The sequence below is a fragment of the Megalopta genalis genome, chromosome 2 (assembly GCF_051020955.1).
Source record: "Megalopta genalis isolate 19385.01 chromosome 2, iyMegGena1_principal, whole genome shotgun sequence".
Taxonomy (NCBI): Eukaryota; Metazoa; Arthropoda; class Insecta; order Hymenoptera; family Halictidae; genus Megalopta; species Megalopta genalis.
The window spans coordinates 24,381,461-24,407,352 of record NC_135014.1 but is presented as its reverse complement, the minus strand read 5'-3'; the positions used below and the strand labels follow the sequence as shown (position 1 = coordinate 24,407,352).

General features: G+C 42.4%; 2 protein-coding genes and 1 long non-coding RNA gene across 5 annotated transcripts; 2 read left to right on the top strand and 1 right to left on the bottom strand.

The window, feature by feature from the left end:
- Positions 1-6,259: 6,259 nt before the first annotated feature.
- On the bottom strand, positions 6,260-11,022 carry LOC117220652 (uncharacterized). Its single transcript, XR_004490320.2, has 2 exons — positions 10,662-11,022; positions 6,260-10,508 (listed from the first exon to the last, which is right to left on the bottom strand). It is a non-coding gene; the product is annotated as an uncharacterized LOC117220652 (long non-coding RNA).
- A 224-nt stretch (positions 11,023-11,246) lies between these two features.
- Tbc1d15-17 (TBC1 domain family member 15/17) lies at positions 11,247-15,020 on the top strand. Of its 2 annotated transcripts, none has more exons than XM_033470833.2 (9): positions 11,247-11,588; positions 11,954-12,046; positions 12,121-12,622; positions 12,778-12,879; positions 12,951-13,045; positions 13,146-13,344; positions 13,430-13,647; positions 13,716-14,030; positions 14,089-15,020. In XM_033470833.2, the coding sequence occupies exons 1-9, from the start codon at positions 11,553-11,555 to the stop codon at positions 14,395-14,397; spliced, it is 1,869 nt and encodes a 622-aa protein (XP_033326724.1). In that variant the 5' UTR covers positions 11,247-11,552; the 3' UTR covers positions 14,398-15,020. The 2 variants fall into 2 exon arrangements, with proteins under 2 accessions (XP_033326724.1, XP_033326723.1); XM_033470832.2 differs by having other exon boundaries at positions 11,248-11,588; positions 12,703-12,879.
- Positions 15,021-15,142: 122 nt separating this feature from the next.
- On the top strand, positions 15,143-16,164 carry LOC117220651 (uncharacterized). 2 transcript variants are annotated; one of them, XM_033470835.2, is made up of 3 exons: positions 15,143-15,280; positions 15,358-15,506; positions 15,591-16,164. In XM_033470835.2, the coding sequence occupies exons 2-3, from the start codon at positions 15,424-15,426 to the stop codon at positions 16,081-16,083; spliced, it is 576 nt and encodes a 191-aa protein (XP_033326726.2). In that variant the 5' UTR covers positions 15,143-15,280; positions 15,358-15,423; the 3' UTR covers positions 16,084-16,164. The 2 variants fall into 2 exon arrangements, with proteins under 2 accessions (XP_033326726.2, XP_033326725.2); XM_033470834.2 differs by having other exon boundaries at positions 15,143-15,506.
- The last annotated feature ends 9,728 nt before the right edge of the window (positions 16,165-25,892 follow it).

Genomic DNA, 25,892 nt, shown 5'->3' with positions numbered 1-25,892 from the left:
TCGCTGGATCGGCAACTGGGATCGGTAAGCGGCAGACCGGAAGCGCTTACGTAAAATCGAAATTCGCGGGGACAGGATGCCGATGACTCCGACATTTCGCCGCTGTTATTACACCGTGGTAATGATACCGTTCGTCTTCGCCAGGACAGATCGTTTCCTTCGCGGTTTCCAGATGCAGAGAACTTCGTCCTGTTCGGTTAAATTCTTGGACAACTCCGCACGAGCGTGTTTTATTTGGTTTTGGATAGTGCGCGCTGTTCTGTCGGTTCTTTTTCGGGAATTCCTCTCTTCGATCGTCATTTCTTGTTTGAACGGAATTTTAAGCCGGTTTGCGACGGTGTCGCGACATTGTAGCAGATCTATCGTAATTAGTTCAACTTTAAGAATAATGAGAGACTGAATTTATTTCGGTTTTTCGTCATTTTTGTTTTGATGTAAGCTGGTGCGTGGGAGTTTATTCGACCGTCTTCTTAAAAGAAAGGGTCTTCGCGATGTTGACAATTTAAAAGTAAAAAGTACGGGTCATTTTTACCGCGATGGCCGATTTTGCGTTAAGGAATTGCGGTTACTTTATTTGTAATTTTGTAACTAATGGGTAATTTTTTCTGTATATATTAAATAAATAAATAAATGGATGAATGAATAAATAGACGAATGAATGAATGAATAAATAAATAAATAAATAAATGGATGAATGAATAAATGAATAAATAAATAAATGGATAAATGAATGAATAAATAAATAAATGAATGAATGGATAAATAAATAAATAAATAGTCAGCGCACACGACGCGACTCGCATCGCAAAGGTCGCCGGTCGGCTAACCTCCGAATCCGCGTCCGGAGCCCGCTCGGGACCGTCGGAATTGTTCGTCGCGGGGGTGTCGACTCGTTTGGCACGTCACTGTGGATCCTCGCGCATGTTCAACGGTGTGGCTCGGGCGTTAGGTCGAGATTCCCGTGGACGTCGCTGCGAGTTTCGACCTCCGTGTATTCCGGTCCCGTTGGCGAACGAAGGAGAAGGGACGATCGTGAAGAGAGAGAAAGAGAGAGAGAGAGAGAGAGAGAGAGAGAGAGAGAGAGAGGAAGAGAGAAAAAGAGAGAGGGAGACAGAGAGAGAGGGAGAGAAAAAGAGAGAGGTAGACAGAGAGAGAGAGAGAGAGAGAGAGAGAGAGAGAGGAGAGGAGAGGAGCGCCACTTTGGCGGAAAGGGGACGAGGAGAGGATCGCATGCTCGACCTAGGAAGCTAAAGTGAGACACGCCGATGGAGAAAGGAGAATGAGTTACCACATGCCGCGGGTCGATACTCTAGCACCAGGTTCTCTCGCGGTTGTTCGGTGCACGTGTACCGGACGGGTGCACGAGCACCGGCGAGCACAGCGCTTGACTCACCGCGAGTACAAAGAGAAAGACGGAGAACGGAACGTGCCGCGTGCGTAGACAAAGCCCCGAGCACTTCCGAACGCGAAGATCGAAGTCTAACTTCTGTACGGACGTGCACGTTGCACGGCTGACGTTGCTGCGCGAGATACAACATACGAGGGATCCCGGTTGCCCATGGGGTGCCGCCTCGATCAAAACTCTCCGCGCCAGCTTGGAATACCAGCTATTGTTTTCGAGAGGGTGCACCCTCGTTGTCGCGCGGTGCTCGATAGGCCGAACGACGAAAATACGATGCCCGAGGTGGAAAAAATGTCTTGCATCGCGGAATCGCGGGCGAACGGAGTACAGATACCGTTTGCTGTTTTCCTTTTTTTCGGAGCGTAAGAATTTGTTGTTGCAATTTTTACTTGGAGCCTCGGTGGAATGCGCGCCGTTGGCTGAATATTAGTCACTTTCATCTGGCTTTTGATGCATTGGATCGAGTACTGTAGAACTTGATATGTATCTAATTTGTATAATTATATAATATATAATTATATTGTACTTGTATTATACATTTATATAATATATTGTATAATTATATTATATTTGTATTATACAATTACATTGTAATTGTATTATACAATGTAAGTAACATATTATACAGTATTATATAATATAAGTAATATATTATACAGTATTATACAATATAAGTAATACATTATACAGTATTATATTAATGTTATACAGAAATATATTATGTAATATATTATGTATTATACAATTATATAATATATTATATAATTATATTATAATTGCATTATAGAATTATATAATATGTTATATAATTATATAATTATATTATAATTGCATTATAGAATTATATAATATGTTATATAATTATATAATTATATTATAATTGCATTATAGAATTATATAATATGTTATATAATTATATAATTATAATAATTTGGAATAGATTTAATAAAACTTCCTCAAAATGTTTCAAAAACTACCAAAAAGTATTAAAGAGTATCAAAAAGTACCAAAAAGTATCAAAAAAGTACTCTTTTGATTTTTTGTACGCTACTTCGCGACACGTTAACACATTCAGCACCGACAATGAACCACAAAAATTCCCACAAGGTCAACGAAATTTAATTAATTCGACCGAAACCAGGAAGTTAAAATTGATCACAGCGTATGACAATCAAACTCATTCGCATCCTACTCGATGTTTGCGACGAGAACGAATTTTCCAAATTGCTCAAAAATTAGCGTCACCCATGTATAACTAACGCGGCGCCCGACGTGTTGAACTTTGCTTTAATCCTTTCGACTCCAGCGAGACGCGCGTGTTCTTCTGTCGACCGAAAGAGTCGTGCGCACTTGGGCGAGAAATAGCAAACCTGTTTGATGCAGTTCGGTCAAGTTTCGAGTCGCGAATTTCAAAGTTCGTATTTCGAACTTGATAATCGAGGTATTCGAACGTGATTTAAAAAATAAGTCTGAGAAATAAATCAAAGAAATAAGTTACCAGTAATAACTCCTGACTTATTTCTGACTTATTTCTCTCTAAATCAGAGAAATAAGTCACGAGTAATAATAATAACTCCTGACTTATTTCTGATTTATTTCTCTAAATTAGAGAAATAAGTCACGAGTAATAACTCCTGACTTATTTCTCTGATCTTGTCGACTAATTATTTCTGACTTATTTCTGACTTATTTCTCTAAATCAGAGAAATAAGTCACGAGTATTATTATTTCTGACTTATTTCTCTGATCTTGTCCGTTTCGCTATGGGTCCGTTCGCTGTAACGGTCCCAGAACCAGGAACACGCTGAAATATGACAGACATGCCTCGTCGACTATGCGCTGCGTCTACGATCGAGTTTTCTTTTGACCGCACCGGTTGTCGCGTGTCACATTACCGCGAAAGTCACTTTTATTGCGCTGCGATCAGGGCAACCGAGTTTCGTGTGCGCGAGAAACCAGCGTGGAGTGTCGAGGGTGGCTCCTCGGAGGGTGCGCTTTCTTCGAGCCGACGCGCGGAATGCGCGTCGCAGGAGCCGACGAAAATCGACGTCTCGGATCGATCTGCCCTGGTGGCTTCAAGTACGGCCGATTATCGTGTCCGTCCATGACTCGCTGTTTCTACTTGCGGCCGACATGGTCGTCAGCCAGCAGCAGCAGCACGCTGTCCGTTGTTTCGCATCGATTTCCGTACGTTCCGCACGTCAACCTGGTCCGGTTGGGAATTAAATAATTTCGCCCGGCGTAAGTAGAATTAGTCGACGGTGTCGGGAGAGGCGCGCGAGTTGAACGGCACTCGAGTGCACGCGCACTGGACCTCCTCGGATTTAGTTAGCCGCGACACCAATCCCTGCTTGCTAATCTCTGCTGCTAAGCCCTCCGCTTTTCAATGCCATTGTTACGATAATTGTAACGAGGAGAAAGGATCGCCCGTGAAAACAATATCGCCAAGCCGTTCCGAGTGATCCTCTTTTAAATTATCACTATGTAAATTACTTTCGCGACTGATAAGCTTTTCCTGAAATTCGGAAACGAGACTGACACGACCGGCGACCATGATGATCAATAATTTCAAGATTCGACGTAGCAGCAAGATAGAATCTGATACGGTAATCAAGAGAATCATTCATGAAAACATGATAAAAAGGCGGTTTTTCTTGTTTTTTTTTTCTTTCTTTCTTTTTTTGGTACGTAAATAAGAGCCGAGCTGCCAAAATAAAGAATGAAGTTTGTCCGGCTCAGGCTTTTCGTTGTCGCGAAAATCGACTTTGATCAATCATGTTGCTATTAATAATTGAATCCGTGAAAGAAATGAGAAACGAGTACATACAGCACATCGTGCCCATACTAATGGTATTATTAGCATTATTTATAAGTGACATACGACTTCTATCCATCTATCGGAACTCTTCTAAACCATAGTTACGTGTACGCAAACTCGTTGAATATTCAAAGACGATTACCTCGACGGCGAAGCCTCGAACGAGAAAACCTTATTCCTTGTTTTCGACGTGTAAATCATTTGCGAAATTAAATCATCGATGTTTAAATATTTCATTTATCATTCATATTCGAACGTCGAAGTTAAGGTTCATATGATATGTAATAATTTATATTATATTATATTATATACAATAATTTTTATTATATTATATTATACTATATATAATAATTTATATTATATTATATTATACTATATATAATAATTTATATATTATATTATATAATATTATATATAATAATTTATATTATATTATATTATACTATATATAATAATTTATATATTATATTATATTATACTATATATAATAATTTATATTGTATTATATAATATTATATATAATAATTTTTATTATATTATATTATACTATATATAATAATTTATGTTATAGTATAATATAATATAATAAACCTAAATTTTCTGCCCGGCGTAGAACTTTATTAATAACAAATAAACTAATCGCTGTAACTGTGAAATAAACCTCAGTGCAAAGGGTTAACAAACTTTATCGCGAGCAACGCCGAGGATCTATCGCCGTAGATCTCGCGATCCGAGATCAGTAATCACGATCGTAATCCTCCGGCGAAGAAAGTATGCTGCAGCGTTTTTCCATGGAACAACACGAAATTACGACGGCAGGAACCGCGTAGTTGCGCTCGGCGTGCCGAGACCGCCTCGGATGCAATTTTATTGCCTGCAGTTTTTGCTGCAAGAGGTTCGCGGGAACCGAACGCGCGCAGTTTCACGCTTTGCTTCCGTCGCTCTCTGCGTAGTTCGGAGCAACGGTCGTCCCCCTTCGCCCTGCATCGTGACCGAATTTAGAATTTTTGTTGTGATAGCAGCCGTGGGCTGCACCGTCCGACGAAACGCGTGTCCCCCCGTGCGACGACGAGGGCACCCAGGTCTCCGAACGAACGAATGACAGCCGGCTTGTTCAGCGTTGCGTATCGGAAGAATTCCAACGGCGGCCTGCCTTGCCGCAGAATCCGTCTAAATGACTCACAATCGTCGACTGAAACCGTACAGTCCAACATCTGTAGACTCATCTGCAAGATTGCCACAACGCGCGCGGCCATTATCTTCCTATGACCTTTCTTAAATCCCTTTGTCGACTCTTCAGAGCTTCGGATTTACTGCTGCCGTTTTCTTCGTAAACGTTATACGTTTTTATCGTAAAAATTTATACGTTTCACGCGTATTCTATATTATTATTTATTCAGTTATTCTATTATTTATCCAGTTTCTCTCGTTTTGAGCTCTGCAGATGCGGGTTTCCTTTTCTTTCCCGATGCAAGCAGTTGTCAATTTTCTTTAACGAATGCACTTCTTTGAGGATGCACGCGTTGTGCAGTGTTCAGGCATTTTTACACCGCGAATCGGGAAAAATAATCGAGTAACGATATTTCTTCTTTCCCTTGGAATACTGTTAGTGTGGGATTTTGTATGGGTTGATTAATTAAAATCGATTAATTGAGATCTTTGTACGTGTCATCAAGGTCTAAAGGAAAGTAACGTGTATAAGAGAAGCAATAGTAAATATAATAACAAATACATGTTACTACGTGTATTTATTATTATATAATATTAATACGTGTGTAAGAGAAGTTTTTCAAAAAGTATGTCCACCAAACTAGTTAAATAAGATAACAAATGATTCGAAGCATACTTTTAGCATACTGTTGTCAAAAAGATCATGTCAAAAAAATGGCCAATTCTTAATATTCAAATTCAGAATTAAATAACATATAATTAACTCCTATTATCTGCAAAATATGCATTGAACATTTGCGTCAAGCACAACTGATTCAATAAAATCGTTTCAACATTTTCTCTACACAAAATAACGTAATAACCTAATGTTTGCTAAAATCTTGTTTATTTAACCCTTGTCTACACCCATTTCTACACATCGCTATTAATTTTCGAATAATTCTTGACAAAATATCGCGAAACCGCTTCTGATCCCCCAAAAAATACACTTTTAGATCGATTAACCCCTCGCGCAACAAATCGAAAAAAACAATAATAAAAGAATAAAATATTCGAAATAACCAAGGTTTAAATATCGCGAACATGATTGCACACACGCAAGGGTCAACCCTTGAAAACATATTTAACATCAAAACTCTCTAGACATTTTTTCCAAAACCTAAGAAGATTTCTTTTCTTTCACAATTTTTATTCGCTTTTACATAATGAATTGAACGCTTACTCATCCCACGCTAGAATTTGTCAGCAGTTTATTAAATAAAAACCGGACTTAGCAACGTAACAATTGCTCGAAATTACAGTACGGTAAATATTGTCGACGCCTCGAGTGCAAAGCGTAAAATTTATCGCAAGTATTTCGTCAAAAAGGATGCGAGAAAGCGGCTGACACCGTCGAAACTATAATACAGAATTCGCCTAATCGAGCTGGACTGGAACCAGGTCCCTGGTTCCATCGTTACCAAAACGATCGAAGAGTTCGGCTCGAATGAACGCATTTTCTTCCGGCGTCGTCCGCCGCGTTCTCTTATGCCGACTGTCACCGTGGCAGACGTTATACGCCGTCGACATGCGCCATTAACATCGTACTTACGCTGATCCGACCTGCAAGTTGCAAATTTGATTAAAAAACGTTCGGGTTCGCGCGCAGAACTGGCACGTGACGGTCGGCGACTATCGACCCGTATTTACGTCGACTCCGTTTGTGTACGGAAACGGTTCGGTAAAACCGACGAAACCGGGGATGTAGCTGTCTCGAGACAGAAAGAGAAAGAGAGAGAGAGAGAGAAGGAGAGGGGGGAAAGACAGAGGGCCGAGTCGCGGGCCAATTTTTGCGTAATCAGCCCGTCTGCCACGGCGATCTATTTCGAGAGCGTCGACTGTCTAAAACGATCGCTGAAATGCCGTGCACGCGTGTTCTCGCTTAGGGTAAGAATAGCGGCGCGATCTTCTGCCGCGAACTTGAAGCGGATTTCTGGGAGGCTTTCGCGCGCGCGACAATCGCGTGGAAAATCAGGGAGGAAACAATCGACGGAATAGTATCGTGCCTCGAGCCGGGGATTATCCGAGCCCGGTTTTCTCTCGCAGCCGCTTTCCCACTTGGCTCGCTGAAAAATCAATGGAATGCACGCGCGCTATAATCTCGACGGTAATTTTCAAAGAACTTGTTCCATCCTCCTCTGAGTCAGGCGCACACGTGTCCCTGATATCTGTTTGCATGCGCGACCAATGTACGAGATTCCTATTCAGCCGAGCATCGTCTCTTCGTTTGCTCTGAAACAGAGTCGCGAACTGGTTCCCGCGAGTCCTTCAAATCGCGCCGAATGAATCGCGTTCTAACGAGATGCGATCGAATAGACGGCGTGTTTGCTCGAATAAAATATGTAATTCGGAGCGAACGCGTTTCGGTTCGCGAAACGGTTCGCGATTGTTCTCGCGCGCGCTTCCGATTTTTTAGCGGCCGCGATCACCCGATTTCACTCGGCCGATGTTTAGGTTTCGCTGCGTGAGTCACACCAGGTTTTCATTAAGCCTTTTATACTGTTACCTGTCGCCGGACCGACGCTCTTTATGCAACATAAACATGGCATAAGACGATTGTAACGGACGGAAATTAAATAAGAAGGAATGGGGTTGGTTTTAACACTTTATCTACCAGCTGTTTTACGATAGTTCTTTGAAAATCGAAGGGAAACTGTTCAGAAACTACAATAATTTCATTCATAATCAGTCGAATTTATTTAATTAATATAATGTAATATGTTCTTCTGAGATATTGTTATTTAAATGGAAATTATCGATTTTTTATCTCAGAAACGGGTTCACATTCTTTGTTTTAAAATTGCTGGAATTATAAAGACTTTTTCATGGAAAATGTGATTCAATGAAGTTCTTAATTTAACCGTAAATTATAATTAACCCCTTGCCGTACTTCGACGAGTCCGAGTCGTCATGAAAATTTGTAGTAATAATTTATTGAGTATAGATGTTATTCTGTCCTTTAAAATTGAAATCAAATTCTAATCTCTTGTCATTAATATTTAAAGTATTCAAGTAAATTTCGGCACACAATAATCATCAATTTCCTTTGTATATTTTCTTAAGTATAGATGTTATTCTGTTCTTTAAAATTAGGATCAAATTCTAATCTCTTGTCACAAATATTTAACCATTCATGTAAAAAACACACAATAAGCATAAATTTTCTTTTACTTCTAAGAAATTATCGCAATCGAGAAATTTCTAATCGCAGCAACTGCGAAAGAAATGGTACGTCAAGGGGTTAAAGATTAAATTATTGTTGTGAAGCAACACGTGTTAGTTGCATTTAAGACTCGGCAGATTTGTCGTTAATAGGCATCTGTGGTAAATAAAGTGTTAGTAGTAACAATATTATGAAATTCTTCTTGCGTCGCTTCGCAATCACTTATTACAAAAATTTCAATAATTTCATGCGCGGTCATCTAATCGCGCGCGCTGACAACGCGCTCCTTGCTATTATTGTTTATGGCCTGTTTATATTCAAAGTCGTACAATGACGTTTATGTTTCCCCGAGCGACGTGAAAACAAGTTTTTATCGTTCGCGCAGAGATTTACGAATATCCTTTACTTATCGCTCCGTTTTCCGTCCATCGATTAACCTTTGCGTTTTTTATTGTGTTTCTTTTGAATTCGACGCTTCCGCGCGATTATTTGCATACGATCGTGGTATCGACGTCGCAAAAGAGGATCCCGGAACAATCGTTGTCACTGGATTTTTCCGGCGATTCCGATGACGATCCCGGCACGATCGTGTGTCATGATTTCGCGTCTATCGTGACGGCCTGATTACGCGGTGCGTTGTCCGTGCAGCTTGCGGATGGATCTCGGTGCAGCTGCACTCGGCTTTCTGCATCGCGAAAGTCATCCCTCCCCCCTTCCTTTGGCAGATACAATGAAACGGGAGGGACCGGGCGTCGGAACTGGCCGAGACGAAAACGTGTATCTCTATTCAGATTAGTACGAGGATGCCAGCCGGTAATCGTCGTGCTTCAAATTACAATTATAATAATGGCCGGGAGGAGCGTGCCATAATCGCGGTGCATAAGATCATCGAAGTGTGCATCAGCAACAGCGATACGATAAAGTGACTAACGCACTATTGTTTCGGTGCACGCGAACTCGATGGAATAATAATGTTTCTGCATCATCGAATCTCGGATCGTGTGTAACAAAGTCCGCGCTGTGAAATAATTCATCTGATATGAAAGTATAATAGGCAAAATGCCTAGATGATGTACAGCTCCTTTGGATCTGTGTTCCGGCAACTTCGATGACCTTGATAACCCTGTGGTACGTTGGCATGAAAGCTCGACATGCCGCACAGTGGGCTGAATGTCAAAATTCAAAATATTTGGCGTTTTAGAGAATCGATTCAATTGTTCCAAGTGGAATCAGTTTGCTCTGAGAACTTTTCAATCAACTAATACGTTAACAGCTTTCAATTAATGTTGAATATATATTATAATACAGATAATTAAAACAGATGCCCGGATTAATTAATTTAGTTAATTAGATTTATCTGACATAAGTTGATGTAACTATGATATAAGTATTAGTTAAGTTGATATAATAATATATCGACTAAAATATAGTTGGCTAAAAGTTGACTCAAACTATAAATATATAGTTGATATAAGTATACAGTTTTCCATCTTTAATTTAGCAAATTTCAGAAAGATCTTTTTTATAAGCACGTTGGGTCATCTCGATTTTTGAGATGTTGATATATATTTTGGACTTTATGATAGACGAACTCAACGACCTACTTTATTCTAAGCTTAAATCTTGAAACGAAAATGCTACAAATTCAAGAGGATCGCGAGTTGAACGATCAATAATTTATTCAACGGGTTGTAATTGATCAGATCGATAGAAATTGATTTTTGAACTTGCACAGAGAATTGTGTCGCTTATTAACGATCGATGCAGCGGCGAACGCGTTAACAGCGTGTAATACGGTGTCGGAATTTCGAAGACGGTAATATCAAACTGCATTCGTTTCCACATGCGACGACACGCACGACCTGCTTGGGCAATCGTTCAATTCCAAGAGCAGATCCACCCCTCCATGCTAACCGCTGTAACGATCAAGCATTCGGTCGAATTAAAGATAATATGTACAATATACGTGTACATTGACACCGGTTGTCTTAATCCAGACGTGTATCGAATCGGTGTTATTTATCAGTGATTGAAAAGATTTCTACGACACAGTCATGCATTAAAGATACCTATTTTGCAGGTGTTCTCAAGGTAATCCAGCGCCTATTCACATACTTCGGACTTGCTCGTTGAACTAATCGCGGAATTCTAGGTTGTCATAGTTTCAGAAAACACCGCCAACACGCGCAGAAATTCATAAAATTAGGAAATGGACGCATTGCATCGTGCAACTGGACCGCTTGTGCTTAAATGGCCCATTCGGATCAGCACGATATTCATATTTGCACCGACAATTCTTTAAAACAAGCGATAAAAAGAATTATTAGAGATTAGATTAAGATTATAACGTAAAATATAAATTATGTAACAAGCACCCACCGAAAACGTTAACAAGAATTGTCATATACCTCTCACTTTTTGTATCTCTCATAGGGGTGGATACACCCTAACATCATGAAACTACCCTAAAAGCTGTCAATGAACTCGATTGTTTGCATGAAAATAGACAAAATTTCATGATAATTTAATTATTAATGTATTACACCGGATCCCCTCCCCCCCTCAGGCTGATATTATCTTTCTGTAAATATGTAGTGATTGCCACGAATTCGATGCCCACTGTAGATACGTGCTTCACGTCCGTTGAGTATCGAGTGTCGATGGTCGGTTGCCTCTAGAGAACTGACAGTGTCGTGGGATGGTTAATGCTTGAAAGGCTCATTGAATATTCACCTAAATTAGCTGAGTAACACCTCGGTTAATTAGCACGACTAAAATAAACGGGAAAAAGTGACAACGTGACTGGTAAGCGGGAGAACGCAGTTGCATGATAGCCACGAGTGAGTCAACGGACAATAGAGCGGAGCAAGAGAGTACGAAGTAGTACTTGCAGTACAGTAGAAGGGATGCGTCGAAGTCAGCCGTAATTCGATCAGCCTGCTAATTTACGCAGAACCAATATGTCTGAAATGTTTGAGTCCACGGAGCAGGGCAAGGTAATCACGCCTATTTTACAATATATAAATTATCCGACTCGGTGGACCTTGCTTTGTTTGATTTTTCGAATGATGCACACCTATCCACATGCGATTCGTATGGTTTGTCAACAGAAACGCTCGTCGATTCTTATACCGTTCTGCAAACGATTAAGTGTTATCCGCTTTTGTCTTCTAATTAGTCGCATGGCACTGTCATCGTACGATTGGATAAATTGATTTTGTACCATTCGCTTGATGACTCCGTCGAGGTTATGTTTCTGTTATTTTCATACCTGTGTACTGGACTCTGGCGTCCATTCAGCTGATATGATGTAGGAGTCGTCGCTGTATCAGTCGATTAATTCGATTATTAATTATCGTAGGATTTATGTATTCATGCTGGAGTAGTTTTGAGGAAAGCGAACACAAAGGAGGATGAAGTTCACAGCTTGGGCACGTTGAATATCGTTGAATATGTAAGCGCAGTCTGTGAGTTACGGTATCATATATTTCTGTTGGCGGTTCGTGGAATCTCCTTTTGAATTTACAGAGTTTCGGAAGGTGCATAGAATGGAAATCTATAGTGGATTCTGTGGTTTCCGAGAAGCAAGATCAAGATTCGGAATGGTCTCTGGTAAACACTCATACTAGACGTACTCGAACTTCGTCGGAGGGACCAGATTCCCAGGGAAACAATAGGACAGTCAGAATTTTATTCTCAAATTTATGCTCCTTTTGTATACACTCCAGGGGCCAGCAGCTCATATTCAAGCAAAAGGATGACACTGTATACGTCGCCTTTTTCCAACTATCCAATGCAGACAGTTTTGTAAATTCTTTGAGGGGGTTCATTAAGTTTGTAAGGTCTCGTGTGAATAGAAACATGTACCTTGTAGTAGACGAAGTACAAAATGTACTGACTAGATCATTCGCCGAGTTAGATATAATTCAAGAGAACACCGCAGATTACGTTTGGAAATTTGTAAAAAATTGGCAAGACCATCCGTACGAGGCAACGATGGAAATGTTTAGTAAAATAGCTGATATCTGGTGTAAGTGTACCAAAACAGAGTATAGTGACTTGTACATTATTTTTCGCTTATGATACTGTAAGCTCGACTCTAATTAATAGTGCACAAAGAAGCAGCTAAACGCCCGGTCGAAGAGGCCGTTGCCGATATACTAAATAATTCTTTATCCATTGAAGTAACCCATCCACCGGTGTCTATAGACTCTGGAGAGGAGTACGAAGTAATCGGGGTACAAAGATTGGGAATCATTTTACCACAGAGACCAACATGTCTACGAGGTATAACAGGAATAGACCTATCCGCAAATCATGTTCAATGGAACATATTAAAACTAATATGATTGCAATAGGTACGCCACTGACGCAGGATCAGTGGAACAGGTATCAGGACTCACATGGAAGAATCTTAAATCCTCAACAAGTAAAAGAAGTGGTTTTCCGCGGGGTTTGTAGACATGATTTAAATACGAGTTTCATTTCCGCTGACACAAAATTCCGGTAAGGAATTGCGGATCTAGTCCGGGAATGTAGAAAGAAATTTGCAGGGTATCGTACCGTCTTTGCGACTCGAAGTATGGAAGTTTTTGTTGAACTATTATCCGTGGGAGTACACGCATAGTCAGAGACGCGAACTGAAAAAGAAAAAAGATGACGAATACTTTATGATGAAATTGCAATGGAAATCCATGACCGCCGTTCAGGAGAAGAACTTCTCCGGTTATCGAGATCGAAAGAGCTTGATAGGTAATGGCAATCGAATTCTTCTGGTTGCCTAGTCGATGGTCAACGTATTAACTGAATCGCCGTAATCGTAATTAACGAATTTTAGGAAAGGACGTTAATAGGACAGACAGAACGCATCCTTATTACGCGGGCGACAACAATCCTCATTTAGCACAGTTGTACGACATTCTAATGACGTACGCGATGTACAATTTCGATTTAGGGTATGTTCAAGGCATGAGTGATCTTCTCAGTCCGATTTTGTTCTTAATGGACAGCGAGGTAGACGCGTTTTGGTGTTTCGTCGGGTTCATGGAGAAAGTGGTACGTCTATCTTTAAGGGTAACATTCGCAACGGACATTTACATAGGAAACCATTATGCGTGAAACAGAGCACGAACTTCGAAATGGACCAAGCCGGCATGAAATCGCAACTGTGCCAATTGTACAATTTATTGAGCACCATAGATCTGGAGTTCGCAAGTTATTTGTGCAAGCACGACTCGGGGAATATGTTCTTCTGTTTCCGATGGCTCCTAGTCCTTTTCAAGCGGGAATTCGACACCGTCGACATCATGAAATTGTGGGAAGTGTTGTGGACCGATATACCCTGCAAGAGTTTCCATTTGCTCGTATGTACGGCCATACTGGACAGGGAGAAGCACGTGCTTATGGAGAATAATTACGGGTTCACGGACATATTGAAGGTAAGTAAGAGAACGAGAGAAAGCGTGAAGAAATAATTAATTGCGATGTGATTTATAGCACATAAATAACCTCTCCCTTCACATCGATTTGTCGTCAACGTTATTGGAGGCAGAGGGTATTTATTGTCAGCTAATGTCGGTGGCGGACAAGCTACCCGACAGTATTCGTTCAATAATTGGGATCGAACGTTTGAACAAAGTGACGGCTGATGACGCAGAGGAAGTTGCAGCTTCTTCTGCTAATAGCGAGAAGGTAGACTGGGTTGATGATACTAATTCGAGGAGCGACAGCATGGAGTGTGAGAACGTCAGGTTGGGCGAGAACGAGGTGTCCTTCGAACGGGGGTTACATATGTCGTATATGTGAGACCTGGACAGATCGTTCATTATGATTCGCGAACCGTGTTGTGCACCACAGTCAATTTTAAAAGAGCTACACTTTTAAGGGACATTTGTAGTTCTGCTTTCGCGACGAACTGACTCGGCCGTTTTAGTTCGCTGGAACAGTGCAATGAATCGTATTCCGGCTCTCTATAAACATTGTCACTTACGATCGACGCTTTATACGAAATATGCATATTTTATAATGATATCACATGTATTGCGTATTGTTCGATTTGTTTTCAATCGAAGCGATAACGTCACGATCGCGGGACGTGACCGGTTTAGCGATGATTTCACAAAGTTGCAGCGAGGATTACTGTTAGTAGCGTTGAATTTTGAGATATTTATGAAATTCATTGTAATTACAAAGAGATTATAGACGCGCATATTTAGCGGATAAGAAGGTAGTTTCGTACAAATTCATTTTTCGATGCACGTTGGACTTGAGAGAGAATATACGGGGACAGTTATCACCGTATTTTCGGTTTACCAGATCGTATCGTTTTTTTCACTTACGTTCGATGTGTTTTTTTTCCCCCACATGTGTATAATAACGACAAGGCACCGCTGTATATTTCTAATAAAAATCATCTGTTTAATCTGCGATGCCCACGCATTATTCTTTTGACCGGCGTGTCTCGGTGAAACGGATTCGAAATGCAAACTTACGAAAACTATGCGCAAGCAAAATTTCCATTGCGCATGCGCGATAGATCATGCGCAGCTACGTTTGTGCGGTGTCACATTTAAATTTCGTTAATTGCTGTTGGTTTCGCGCTTTTGGTTCAGTTAAATTGAAAACGAAAGTGTAAACAAATATGCTTATGTTGATATAAATGATTTCCTGTGGACGGTGAAGCAGCAAGGTATGGAATTCTCCGCTGTAAAACGTAATAGAGGTCGAAGAAAGAAACGGACTTTGAAAAAGCGACGCTCTGAACAGGTCAAATTTGAGGTTAGGTCTGCGAAACATCGAAGGATTGCGTCGGAGTACACGGATACATTTGTTATGAAAGAAAGATTAACGTCCGACACGATGCACGCCAATTCTTTTTGGGAAAACTATACAACGGCCCAAGAATGGCAGAATAGGTGAGTCACGTATCTTTCCTAAATTTGTCACATTCTGCCTGGGGGAACAATTTTCCATGTAGGAGAACGTACGATTGTTTTTAGACACAACGTAATTTGGTGGAGGACTCGTTGTTTCGCTCTAGAATATGAGAATCAGGCACTGAGAGATAAGTTGAGATCGTTGGCAGCCCAGAATGTTTCACAACAGTCGAACTATTCGCAAAAGGTGCAAAATTATAAGAATCATGACGTGGAAGAGGACGACGAAGAGACAAAGTTCACAGAAGATAATGAGAACTTAGAGTTCCAAGTGAACGAGGACATGATGAATTTTTTGGAGCAGAGTATAAGGCATAAGATCGAATTGAAGAAGAAACGTGAAGCTGAATCTGCTGAGAAAGAAGAGAGAAACAAGGATGATTGCATTCAGGGAGGTGCTGCCTGGGTGCAAGCAAGAAACACCAATGCAAAATTATTGTATGGCGATGCCAGCCCTACAATTTTAGCCATGGAAACTGCCCTACAGACTACCGTAGACAGACATAAGGACAAAGCGAAGCCACAGTTGTGGCCTATTATTGCTTTAAAACCGTAGTATTTAGGATCGGATACAATTTTCTATTTAAGCAAACTTTAATGTATTTTATGATTAATAATAAAGAAATCTTTTCACTTATGCTTCATAGATTTCATATTGGATCTAAAGATATTTGTTGTGTAATTGTATTTATCAGGTTGTTTATTTAGGTATAAAGACGTGTAGATAGCTGTAGAGATAAAATAGGATAAATGGGAGATGAATTCTGATATGTATGCGCATTATTTAGTTAGATTGGATATAATTGGCTGAACAATTTTCCTAGAAAGAGAAAAGAACAGGGATTGGGGCAGGAAAGGAATAAATTAGGAACTAAAATCTAGGGATGAATTAAATAAAATAAATAAATTGATTTTGGCAACACTACATGGTAATTCTCTAGATCTCTAGAGACATTGCATGCAATGCATTTTACCGTCTCAGGATTTGAATTACCGATTCTGTACAAAATAGCGAACTCTACGAAAATGGAACGGTCGGTCAGCGAATTCCATCTGACTGCAACATAGACAAATAAGTGCCTGAGAAAGCTAAAACAGTGTTACCAAAAGATAATCGTATCACAGCATTTTCTACAGAGTCGACCTCTGCCTTACCAACGGAGCATCGAACTCGCAGACACATTGTTTCGTTTCTGCAACCAGCAGATGTTACTACATACTCCTTTCCTCCGCGATAATTGAAATCCGTGATTAATCTCTGCAATGAAAACAAATTCGGTATTCGAGTACTTTTTAATCGGTATGTTAATTGCTGAGTTTGAACTAGAAGTACTTGGAAAAATCTGCGATCTTCGAGCTGCAGATCGAATTTTTTGTTTGAGAATCTACGCAAACCACGTGATAATATTTGCGCAACGCATGGTGCATTGTGCAATTAGGAACATTAGGTCGACACGGAACGATCGCCGAAAAGATGAAGCTGTTGCTCCGTTTGGGAATTTACCGAAGTGCGAACAGTGAAATCCAATAAAGTTTTGCAATTATGCTCCGTGCTCATCGGAGGATTCACCGCGTTATCTCGCGTCGAACGAGCCGGAGGATCCGCCTTATCCGCGAGACAGTAGTTGGTATTCAGGAACGCAATAAAATCGTGTACAGTCCCGGCCATTAAAAAAATGGAGATGCAGCGACAGTTACGGGTCATACCCATAAATAATCCACGAAATGATCTGCCATCTATGAAATCGAATTGTCCCGTGATTTATAAAGTGGTGTACACGTGTGTGTGTGCACCGCGTATGCGCGTACGTGGAATTTTAAAAGAGCCGAGATTGAAGTCTCGACCGATCGTGCCAGGGGCGATATCAAGTTGTTCTTCTCACAGGGTCCACGCACCACCGAGGCAGTCATAAATGACACCTCTCCCATGAAATATACCGGTGGAAGTAATTAATAGCTAATCCAAACGACCGTGCAATTATGTCCACATGTTATTATTATCCCCATAACGATTGCTATTATCGCCCGAGTGAAAAATAATCAATCGGCAATGGCGCGCGTTGCTCTTTATCGGCCGGCAAATATAACACACGGCAACCGCAATTATTGCTACATTATGTAAAAGACGCGCCTGGTATTTGTAAAAACGACGCGCGAAAATACCTGGGCCGAATGTACATATAAAACTGCGAAAGAAAGAAGGAAGTATCTGAGAATATTTTTCTACTATTTACAATTTGTTAAAACGACTGAAAGGTTCGCGACTTAGGTTTTTTACAGTTTTGGTGAAACAATTTTTCATTTGCACGATGCAAAATGAATCATCTTTGTACAGATCTTAGGGGGTGAGTTTTTTCAATGTCGCAAAATGATGTCGCGATTTCTTTTTTAGACCTAAACTACCCTATCTTAAAGGAGACACTTCCATCTTCGATTCGAGCTAATTATCATTAAAAAATTTCAAGCTTTATATCCGCGGGATTTTTTAAAACTGATAATTACCTTGAATCGAAGGTGAAAGTGTCTGCTTCAAGATAGGGTAGTTCAGGTTAAAAAAAGAAAGTCGTGAGATGAAAAATGTCCCGATTTCATACCGAGATAATTCAACTTAAAATTGACTTGAATTATCCGTGTGAAATCGAGATATTTTTCATCTCGCGACTTTCAATTTTGCAAAATGATCTCGCGATTCTTTTCTTAACCTAAACTACCCTATCTTAAAGGAGACACTTCCATCTTCGATTCAAGCTAATTATCATTAAAAAATTTCAAGCTATATATCCGCGGGATTTTCTTAAAATGATAATTACCTTGAATCGAAGGTGAAAGCGTCTGCTTCAAGACAGGGTAGTTTATGTTAAAAACAGAATCGCGAGATCATTTCGCAAAATTGAAAGTCGCGACATGAAAAATGCCGCGATTTCACCCGGATAATTCAAGTCGATTTCAACTCGAATTATCCGTGCGAAATCGTGACATTTTTCGTCTCGTGGCTTCCGAATGAGAAACTATTTTTTACGTAACGCACAAGAACGACAATTCTTCCCGCGGACTAGGAAGCGTTCGCATGCATATCGGTTCGCGGGGAAAGGCTGCACGCGAGAAAGATGCGCAAAGATAGATGTTCGCGCGGATTATGCGAAGCGAGCGTGTGTGTTGCGCGGCCGTCCGTGAACGGCAAACTTTCTTCGCACTTCGAACGTAGATTAGTAGGCCTTATTCCGAATTCCTGGAGACCGTGGGGCTCTCCTCGCCGCTTTCCTTTGTACTTTCCTCGATATTCCCATAACTCTTCCGGCACGAAAGGCCTCGCCAGCTCGTGTTTCTGTTCCGATAAGGAAGCAGCCAGTTCCGTGGGTGATTTCGGGAAAATGTATCGAGTTTGACGGGAAATAAATAGCGCCGGTGTCCTCCGTCGTGGATAGATTAGAAAAGGACAAGCGAGAGGAGCCAGCCCCGGACAGTCGGTTATCTGACGGTCGATCCGCTGACACGGTCTATGGAATTTTGGAACCAGTTCGGGGGGCTCCAACATCGATACCACGGGCCAGAGAAAGCCCCTAATTATCGGGATAACGCGTGTCGCGGTGTCGATACCGCTTACGTATCGGATCTTCGCCTTTCCCTGTAATCCCGCCGGATTTTCGGATGATTTGTCGCTTCTTCTCATCCCCCCCCCCCTCCCTCTCTCTCTTTCTCTCTTTCTCTCTCCCGTTTCGGGAGAAACGGTGCCCGTTTCCCGTTCCCGAGGAGAGACCGCGCGCCGCACTCGGGGAAACGCGTTATCCCGAGGTTTTTATTGGCCGCGGCAGGATTTTTCTCCGGCCGGCTTTTACGAAGATTCGAGTTATCGATCGACGCGCGCCGGCTCTTTTTCTCGATTTGTAACAAACCGGTCGTACCTACGCAAAGTGGGCTCACTACGTACGAGAGGCGTTTTATATCCACCAACAACTTTCATTTAGATCTTTATCGATTAACTTTCACGGTATACTCGCATATTGCTCTTTATTGCCTCAGCCTCGACGTTTCTCGGCGCTTTCCCGTTTACGCGCGCGCGCGTGTGTGTGTGTGTGTTTGTGCGTGTGTATGTGCGCCAACAGTGGAGTCAGGCATTAACTTTTGCGGCAGTTTTTCTCTGTCTAGACGTACACGCACACGAGTGTCCTCGCTCTTGCATACATACATATATACATACATACACGCACACACACGGTCTCGCGTTCACGGGAATAATCGTTTTAACGCTTTCGCGATAAATTCTGGGGAGAACGTTTCCGCGAGTCTTCCGATGCAAATTGAAACTAACGAGCGTCTGTCGTTGGGAACGAAGTTGCCGCGAAGTTTAACGAAGTGAGAAGTGTCTCTCTTCGAGTTTCCCGCTCCCGTTCCCCGTGCGAAAGCAGGGGTGTATGTATATCGGTACGCATTAAAGAATCGATTCCCGCAGCCGTTCGAATTGTAAAAAGCCGTTCTTCGGAATAAAGCGGGACCGAGGTGGCGACGTGAAAACCGATTTCGCAAGGATCGGCCGCAGAACGATCGGCGCGAAGAGAAATTTTGCGCGGATCGTCGTGAAACGAGCGATTCTTAAAAAACATGGACCTCGAAGAATGTGAAAACGGATTCCGCGAGAATGGCTGTAAAATGCGGTGAAATTGGTGAAAATCGAGTAATTAACTCTTTAAACTCGATGCCGAATTAACGGGAAATTTAATTCAGTATTTTTCGAACCACGGTATTCACATTTTTCACAATGTGCATTTTATTGTGCATTTGATACGCGTGAAATTGAATTTTGCGATTCATGCGACAGTCGCGCGTTTAACGATTCTTTAAATATAAACAAATTTGGTTGATAAAATTATTTTGAAACGTGATGCGATGATTTTTAATGGCGTTTTTTTTTTAATGGAGTCGCCACTCGAGTGCAAAGGGTCAACTCCTTGTAAATCAGGGTTTTCTGAAATGATAAGAACATTTTTATGTCAGGAAATTAGATTGTGCATCAAAGGATCAAACAATGGGAATGATGAACAATAAATCCTGACGCTTTGTTATGATGGAAATGACGAGTTTCGCATTGTTTATTTCAAAGCTGTTGAAATTATAGAGATTTATTTATAGAAAATGATCGAATCGATACATTGTAACAAAACTGGCGTAAAATCCAAGTATAGTAAAACAAAACCTTGCGACTCGCTCTCATAGTTGTTGGCAATCGGTAACTATAAAAATAAGCCGCGAGACTAGAATAATCGTATCTCCTACTCCCAAACTGTTCATTTTCGTGCACAATCTGAGCGTGAATTCCTTTGGGACTTTATTGTAATTAAATATCGTTATGAAAAAAAAAGAATTGTCTAGAAAGCTATATTATTCTCTCGAAGAAAGTATTTTAAAAGATGCAAACGATACGAAAAAATACTTCGAGATGAGCAGATATGGAAGGTCGAAATGCAAGGCTCAAATAATCGCATCTCCTCTCCCCAAATTGTCCACTTTCGTGCACAACCTGAGCGTCAATTGGGGAGAATTTGCTCACTCTTGCGAACATTCTTACGACTTTGCTCTAAAGAACGAACAAGACACATCTTTCCTCTACGATCTTCTTCCTGAATCTCCTTGCACACGAAGGAAGTAACAAACACGTTCACTTCGATAACCTAATCACGTATGAATATCGATCAGTACGTGGCAATCTATGAAATGATTCGCGCATCAACTGGCCCTGTCGATCCGAAAAGAAACAGTCGATCGGAAGTTACAAATCCGCGTCGTCTCCAGAATTCCACGAAGAAACATAGAAGACAATTTCTATGCATTAATTAGATAAATCGGACAATTGTCCACGGAATCGAAGGTCGCTAGCACGAAGCGCTAAAGTGCGGTGCGTGTCGTTCCTCCTTCCACCTGGAATTTCGCGTCTTCCCTGAATCGTTTTCGGGAGCATTTGCGACCTCATCGGAGCGTTTTAAGGTCTGCCTTTCGTGCAACGCGTCAAGATAGAAGCTGCCCGGGCCGCCGAGGGAGGCCAGAAGGTGGAAGGAGTTCAGTTTTTATCGGGCCCGTGTCATTAGCGGGCAAGTACTATAAGCTCGTATCAAGGACTGAAAAGTCCGGGAGGATTTTCGAGACGAGCCAAGCCGAGCCGAGAGACGAGGACGAGGCTGAGGACGAAAATACCGATGTACCTACCACCGTTCGCCTTATTAGGCCCTCGTCCTCTCTCCCTCCGTCCTTTTTACCCCTCCCGGTCCCTTTCCTTCAGCTCTTAAAATCATGGCTGCACGTAACCGTCTACTGATTATATGGATTCGGCGATGATTTCTGATGATGCCCCCGACCCCCGAAATGGTAAAATAATACAGTGTCGTCTCCTAGCCTGGACCCTTTTGGTCCCGTGGGCCGGTTCGTTAGCGGGACCTTGGCGCGAGGCACCCTGTCATTATGCGGCTGGTCTCCATCACCCCCACCAGTTCCCAATTTTCAGAGTGCCCCTCTACCGCGTGCTTCAACGAAACCTCTTACCTCGGTTTCTTCGCTTTGCCCCCTCGTCTTCCCGCAGCCCTCTCCTCACCTCTCTTCTATTCTCCTTTTTTTTTACCCTCGGCTCTGTTACTCCACATTCGGTACGAGAGTCCGCCGCCGCGACAGGGAAACCACTATCGAACGGCTTGCAAAGCAGCGCGCTGGAAAACGCTCGTTCTCGGCCAGCAAGTGACAAATTCCTGCTGTGCGTTCGACGAACGAAAAGCGTTCTTATCAGTTCGCGAGAAAAGTTGCCAGAATTCGGATCGATGATGTCGATTCCCTTTGGTTAACTTTTTGAGCGACTTGTCGCAGGTTGCACAAGTCTCCTGCATCTTTCTGCGAGATTACTGTGGGATTTACATTTGTTCCATACGAATTACATTAATATTACATATATTGTATTACATTTATGCCACGCTAATTATTGGACCGCGAATTTGATTTCCGTTCATCGGAAAAACGAGAGTATTCGGAACGACAAGCGATCGAAAGATTAAAAACAATTAACAACGTGTCGACGCGTTGCTTTCGAGCTGTTAAAATTGTTAAGGAGAAAGTGAAACTTTTACGATGCTTCCGTCTTTTTTCCACGGATTTTTTTTTCACGAGGGCTTCTCTTCTCTATCGGATTTCGCGGCGCGGGGAGGAGGAGGAGGAGGGCCGGCGAGGCGCCGATCGGAGAAAGGGCAAAAGTCGGCGGCGCAGCACGCCGAGTTATCTATCGAGCTCTCGAATCCGCGTCTCGAAATCGCGTTTTTTACGAAATTCGAGCGCGAAACTCTAGAGCCGCTCACGACTACTGCGGACATTCGAAACTCGTAACTCGATCGTGCCCGGTCCGGCTGGCATCATCGTTGCGCCTCCGCCTCGCAAGAAATGTAGTTACTTCTTCTTTGTCTACTTCTTCTGCCTTCGCCCTTCTTCTTCCCCCCCCCTCCGCTCCCTGTCCCGCCGCCCGCCCTCCGCGTCCTCGCCTTTCTTTTTCTGCCGACCAGTTGAATTTTTGTCGGTGGAACAGAGGCAATCCTTTTTCCCACTGTGTGTCGCCCCGCGCCGGGCGGAGGGCCCAGCGGATCGTGAAAGGATAGGACAGGGGATGGAGGGCGGGATGATAGGGCACGCCGGAAGCCAACCGTCCCCGAAAGCCCCGTGTTCTTTCAGAAAGTTTCGCGGTCTTTCATCTGGGAACGAACGGCTCGCCGTTGGAGAAGCAAGTTCGGGTGTAGGTGGCCCCCGCGACCAGTAATCATTTCGCTTAATGACGAGAGCTTTGTCGGTCTCGTCTCCCACCCCGTCGACCCTCCTCCCTCCCTTCCCCCCTGGCCCGCCGTTCCACGCCGGGTCTCGGATTATCGCGGCCGTGTTCCTTCCTTGTACAACACGGCCCACTTTGCCCGATTCCGCGTCCTCCCTCCCTCCCGCCTCGCCGTCCTCTCTTTTTTCACCCTTTACTCCCGAACTCTGTAATTTTCCCCTAGCGACCGTGCCACCGCGTCGCGCCGAAATTGGCGTACCCAGCGGAAAGATTTCGCAGAAATCCCCGGACGTTCCTTTTTAATGGGCGCTCGCCCGTTTGAACGGTGACAATGGCAGTTCTGTTCGGCCAGAGCAACGCTCTCTTCCTCTCACTCTCTCTCTCTTTCTTTCTCTCTCTCTCTCTGGCTTTATCTCCGCCGCGGAACGACGAAAAAGAAGTATCGACGCGACGAGAGAAGAGGAGCAGAAGCCGGCGGAGGTGGAGAGTAGGAGGAGAAAGAAGAAGGAAGGAATCGCGAGACTCGAGGAGAATTAGGAGGAGGACAATAATGGGGAGAATAAGAAGATGGAGAAAAAAGACCGTTGACTATAAAGAAGAAGAAGAAGAAGAAAAGAAGGAGGAGGAAGAAGAGTCTGCCGTCGATATCTTGCTTTCGGGGCCCGGGCCCGATCGACGTCACGCATGTATCCGAAGACGCAAAGTTAAGGCGGGCCCGGGGACAACGTATTCGCCTCGCGAAACAAAAGCCGAACAATTGGGGCCCCGGCTGAGCGACGCAAATTTATTCCGCTCTAATGTCGCGCACACGAATTCCAATTTCCAGCCGGACAGCTCCGACGGAGCTGACCAAAGCAGAGCGGAGCGGAGCGGGAGGCCACGAAGCGGTTGGTCGCGCGGGTTACGCGCTCGAGGTCGAGACGCTTTGTTGCTTCCAGCACCTGCGAAAGATCGGCTCGTGTGGCCGATGGCTGAGCAAACAATACGGACGATGATGCACCATCTCGGCCGCATTGTCTGTAGCGGGTAGTAGTAGGCGGCGGATTTATCTGCCTACTCGCGTAGAGTCAGGTAGAGGAGTCGAAGGGTCCTCGACCCCCGAGAAGCGTCGCGTCGCGCGGGCCCCGACGGAACCGATGGATCTGCCTCTCGTTCCGGCTCGATTTCAAGCAGCCTCGGGACCCGAGTGGGACCCGACACTATTCCTCGATCCGTTTCTGCGCTCGTCGATTGCGTTTCAGGCCCTGATCGATGCATTTCTGCGGCCGTCTCGCGCTGACCGCAGCCAGTCAGACGTCCGGGCTAACATTGCTCGCGCGTCCAGCTTTTCTCGCTCTATGGGATCATCTTTATCGTGAACAGAAACTTTGTTCGTCGGGGATATTCTTCGTGAGAGAACGTAGTTCTCTATTTCGCTGTTTCTTGCCCCTCTAGCCTCTGCTTTTTATCCTGTATCTTCTGGCCTTGCTCTTTTACTTTTTATTTTTTAACGTGCATCTTTTATTCTCTATCTTGTATTCTATATTTACTCTATATTTTATTCTATTTTATTCTGTATATTTTATATCCTCTATCCTCTACCTTTTATCTTGTATCCTATATGGGATATCGTTTATTGTTTATTTTTTGTTCTTTATCCTCTATCGTTTATTCTCTATTCTGTATTTTCTATCCTCTATCGTTTATTCTTTACTCTCTGTCCTCTATCAATCATTCTCTATTCTCTATCCTCTATCGACTATTCTCTATTCTTTATCCTCTATTGACTATTCTCTATTCTCTACCTTTCATCGACTGTGTTCTTTATTCTTTATCCTCTATCGAGTAGTCTCTATTCTCTATTCTCTATTGACTATTCTCTATTCTCTATTCTCTATCTTCTGTCGAGTATTCTCTATTGACTATTCTCTATTCTCTATCTTCTATCGACTATTCTTTATTCTCTATCCTCTATCGAGTGTTCTCTATTCTTTATCCTCTATGGACTATTCTCTATCCTCTCTGTTCTCTATCCTCTATCAACTATTCTCTATTTTCTATCCTCTATCGACTATTCTTTATTATTCACTATCCTCTATCGACTATTCATTATTTTCTATCCTCTATTAACTATTCTCTATTCTCTATTCTCTATTCTCTATCCTCTATTAACTATTTTCTATTCTCTATCCTCTATCAACTATTCTCTATTCTCTCTCCTCTATCGACTATTTTTTATGCTCTATCCTCTATCAACTATTCTCTATTCTCTATCCTCTATCGATTATTCTCTATTCTCTATCCTCTATCGACTATTTTTTATGCTCTATCCTCTATCAACTATTCTGTATTCTCTATCCTCTATCAACTATTCTCTATTCTCTATCCTCTATCGACTATTCTTTATTCTCTATCCTCTATCAACTATTCTCTATTCTCTATCGTTTATTTTGCATTCTCTATCCTCTATCGTTTATTCTCTACCCTCCATCCTCCTTTCTCTGTCCTCCATACAGTACATCCCGTACTTCGTATTCCCCACCCTCTATCCATTATTCTCTATCTCTAATCCTCTATCTCCTATCCTCCACCTTGTA